At 32.1% G+C, this 4,777-nt stretch overlaps 1 protein-coding gene across 1 annotated transcript; it reads right to left on the bottom strand.

Annotated features, from left to right (window-relative positions):
• Positions 1–693: 693 nt before the first annotated feature.
• Positions 694–1,447, bottom strand: LOC100243497 (sigma factor binding protein 2, chloroplastic). Its single transcript, XM_003632692.4, has one exon. It carries the CDS (start codon positions 1,247–1,249, stop codon positions 818–820), a length of 432 nt encoding a protein of 143 aa, XP_003632740.1. The 5' UTR covers positions 1,250–1,447; the 3' UTR covers positions 694–817.
• Positions 1,448–4,777: the final 3,330 nt, after the last annotated feature.

The raw sequence follows: 4,777 nt of genomic DNA, 5'->3' as shown, positions 1-4,777 counted from the left end.
GAAAAACGAAATGATTTTTGTGGCATACTTCCCAAGTATCAGGCATGAATGAATCCCTTCTTTTTATTATTATTATTATTATTTTTTTTTTTTTACAGCAGATGAATTTTATCATCCTATATATTGCATTTTCTTGAAGGAGAAAAGAAAATGCCTTTTGATTATGCAGTCATCTTTGGTGACGGCTCCATGGTTAATGCCTGTAGAAATTCTTCATTTAAATGATATGAAACTTGAAATAGAAAGGATAATAATGAAACCATTCCATTTCCATGAGAGATAGATAGGCCCAAATGCACATTCATAGATTTACTCAACATCTTCATCTTCCATAGCTTCCTAATCATATCTTCCATTTGGGGCATGGGAAAATGATTTCAACCACAAATTTTCCCTTACTTTACTAAACCACATTTTCCACACAGCTTATGCTCCTCAGTTCTCACATCGTCTCAACCAGGGTTGTGTGTTGGTTTCAGGGATAGGTTATTCCAGTTAGGGGGAATCACTCTTTTGGACCTTCAAATTTGCACTCGTCGATCTTTAGATAGGCAGATGAGTAGGTTCCGGCCAGAGTGCGTTCTGCACTTTGAACCAGTTCTTTCGGCTAACCCCAAGCAAGAGCGCAAAATCAAGGGTTCCCAAACACAATCCGGATCTTGGATGTCAGGGAGAAGAGAAAAGAAAAGAAAAGAAAAGAAACCACCATTTTTTTTTCCTTAAATTAGAACAAGGACCAAACATGAATACAGACAACAGTTATAAGCATCATACTTGTAGGGGTAGGCATAAGAAAGCTTACTCAATTTACAGAGTCTTAAAGGCTCCTCAGCACATTAACATGAGGAGATTCATACCACAAAGTGGACTGCAATAGGCCGGTGAAATTCTCCAGTAGCTGAGGCGTGAAGACATCATCCAACTGCTCCATCGGAATATCAGACATCTGAGGTGGCTCATCACCACGGTCCACTGGAGGGACGTCCAGTTCAAGTTCATTCTCATTGTTAGCAACATCAGGAACCTTTTGATTGCCACCGACATCGTGGATCTCTTCAAACACAGTGGGGTCTGATATGTCGGCATCTTGGCCAGTGAGTTCTTGCACCAAAGCCCTGAATTCTGACTCCTTGACCTTCACCATTCTGGGGTTGCCGATGTACACTACTTTGAATGGTTTGGTTGTTGTCTTCTTCGCTTTCGCCTTTCCGCTTGCTTTCCTTTGATCAACACTCAGTGCTTTATCCATGCCTAGCTCTGAGATTAAGGATAAAAAAGAAAAGAAAAAAGAAAGATGAGGTCACAACAGGGTTCTCACTGGTACATTAAAAAAGGGTTTTGCTTCTTGCAGAGATGTTAAGGAGATGGCTTGGAGCCAAAAGAAAATCAAGGAGGTTTCCGGGGAAAAGAAAGATAAGAGAGCGAATGATGAAAAAGGCTGGTCGTTTTAATAGAGCAAATGGAAACTGGCAAGACACGACAGAAAGATAAGTGCGCCTCTCACGCTCCAAGGGCGCGTTTCGAACAAATAATTGGCAACTATACTTTCCTTAGCTGTATTTTAATCTGCGTCACCATCACGCTCCCAACCAGCACGTGAGATAAGGGGCCTTTGCTGATGCCATTGCTATGGATGAATCAATAATTTAATACGTGGCACCAGCCAGCGGGCGTTCTGCGATTTCATGACGTCTTCAGACCATCGTGTGATGACGCCATTAAATGTACGAGGGCCTATCGGTGAAATCGGCTTGATCAGCTGGGCCTGGGGAATAGGTCGGAGTCGGCGGTGAGTAGCACTCCAGTGGTGCTGAGCGATACCGACGATCCTGGTGCCGCGGGACACCGAATACGACAGGTTTCATAATACCAACCGTTGAAACAGTAGATATTTTGCCCTTTCCCTTTTTATATGAATTTTACGATGCACGTGACTTAATGTGTTCTCCATCACCATGGGGTCATTCAAAATCATGTTTTTCCTCTTCCAAATCATAGAACGTTAAAGCTAAGGCGGCGATTACATATTTTTCGGTCTTTTATTTTTAAAACTATTATAAAAAATAAATTTCGAGACTTATATAATTAAAAGAAATACATATTTAAATAATATTAATTTTTTTTTCTCCCATCTAGAAATATTATATATTTTTTAAAATAATCACAAAGTTGAGAATTAATTTTGAAGAATTGTTTTATAAAATATTTTTATGTTTTTATTTTTAAAATTTTGTTTTGTCTTTTAGTTGCAAGTGGGTGATAGAATATACACATGAATATATTTTATGCATTGAATCAGAAAGCACCACAGGCCTAACTGAATATTCAGTGGATCACTGCCACGAAATTTACATGGCTTTGAAAATCTCAGTCGCTAACTAAGCAGATAATGCTTTGTTGACTAATGACCAAAACCTTGCACACAAAATATGAGCAGGAAAAGAAAGCCGTTGGTCTATAGGACTTGTCAAAAAACGATCCCTTGTTTTTCCAATCTCGCGACTGTTGAATAATTTTCCACAAAGACTTTAGAAAACTTTTTATTGACTTAATAACGTTGCTATCATGCCAATAAAAATAATTACAAAATTTTGAATTCTTTAGTGATGTAATGAGATTTGTTAATGGTTAAAAAAAATATTTTGAGTTATCTTTTGAAATGCTCAAAAAAATTTAATTAATTATTTTATTAAATAATTTTATCGTCTTAAGTCATAAATAGAAATATAAATACAAAAATCATTATTTTATTGGAGTTTTAATATTTATTTTCATAAAAATACAAAAAAATTATTTTCTAAATAAAATTATATATATATATATATATATATATATATATTATTTCTTTTGTTTTCGAGAAAAAAAAAATTATTCTTCACTTTATTGTTTTCAGGAAGAGAGTTTCTCGGAAAAAAAAATAAAACTTTTTTTTATAATGATAGTTTCTAAGTAGTTTTAAAATTTCGAAAATTACTCCTCCGTTATTTTTTTTATTGGATGGTCCACTTGAACACCCAAATCCGAGCCCAACTGCCTCCACTTCCATTCATTTTTTATTTTATTATTATAAATCTTCTCTTTCATTTTTAATAGCTTTTTTTTATCTTTAATAAAGGTCTAATTCTTTATTTAAATAATATTAAAATGATTGATGAGGTGTTCGCAGTACAAATTGATTATGAATAAATGAATGATTGATATAATAAAGCATTTTGGTGAAAAGATCTGCACGTGCATTGACCTTTTTCACGATGGAAAAAAGAACACGTAGTTTTCCCGTTGCTCCATAGAATAATTAATTAAAATAAAAGAATTTCTACTATGTGAACATCCTCATGGACTTGTCGTGGACGCAACAAATGGGAACCTTTTTTACGATGGAAAAAAGAACACGTAGTTTTCCCGCTGCTCCATGGAATAATTAATTAAAATAAAAGAATTTCTACTATGTGAACATCCTCATGGACTTGTCGTGGACCCAACGAATGGGAGACACCGATGGGTCCATGAACGGCCAATGTTTCATTATTAGTGAATATTTGAGAGTCCATTTAATTATTTATTTGATATATATATGATATGTAATGATACGTATTTTTTTATTTTTTTATTCTCACGACATTAAAATATATCTAATTTATATAAAATGTAAAAAAAAAATAAAACTTTTTCCCCTTATAGATGTGACACACACTTGATAAGGATTAAAAATTGGTTATCCCATCATTTGTAATTACCCATAACTAACCATGCAGGTATTGTTTATTTTTTATCCAAAATAATTATTTAAAAACGTATTTATATGATTAAAAATAATTTATACTTGTTTGATTGTGATTTTACAAAACGTTTTTAATATAATTAAAAAAAATAGATGTTCGATAAAATTTAATAAACACTTCTAAAAATATAAAAAATCACTTTTAATGTTTAAACATCACTTGTTTAATTTTATTTTATTTTTTATAAATACTAAAAGTTTCGTATGATGGTGATTTTAAAAAATATTTTTAATATTTAAATCATTCTATTACTTAAATAATCAAAAATTAAATATTATAAATATTTTTAAAAATTATTATCAAATGAGCTTTTAATATATGACTCTTCTAAAAATATTTTTACTAAATAAATTTTTATATAAAACGTCAATTCACTTATCCGAGGGATACCATATAACACTTTAAAAATAAATAAATAATTGATTAAACAATTGTTTAAGTGGCTACCTTAAATGTCGGGTGAAATTTTTTCATTATGTTATTTTAAAAGTTTGAAATTTAGGAGTTTATGAATAATTCATATTTTAAAGGTAAAATAAAACAGTTAACGTTGTAACAGGGTTTATAAATTATTGTGATATATCATATAACACGAAAGTTACTTGTCAAATATTAGACGCCGTGACTGCTAAATAAATAAAAGGGAGGAGGAGTGGCCCACGCTGAAAATAATCAAATTTCTCATCTGCCCTCCTACGAAGCATTAAATTCCAGAGCAATACAAAGGAGTGAGGCCAATACAAGGGGCCCACCTCTTCTGGATAAGCTCCACCAGCCTGTCATTTCAATCCAACACTGAAATACCTGCATCCATACCTTATGATTTTATACACGTTTCCTTCATTAGTCTTTTCAAATTGTATTAATTTAGTGTGTTAGGAATTAGGATTTATTTTTTATTTTTTATTTTAAATAATATATATATATTATAAATATAATTCCTCTTAAAGACTTAATAAAATTATAATGATTTTTAAAAATTGATTGAAAATTGG

Source organism: Vitis vinifera, chromosome 8 (assembly GCF_030704535.1).
Source record: "Vitis vinifera cultivar Pinot Noir 40024 chromosome 8, ASM3070453v1".
In the NCBI taxonomy this organism is placed as follows: domain Eukaryota; kingdom Viridiplantae; phylum Streptophyta; class Magnoliopsida; order Vitales; family Vitaceae; genus Vitis; species Vitis vinifera.
This window is presented reverse-complemented; position numbering and strand designations above follow the sequence as displayed.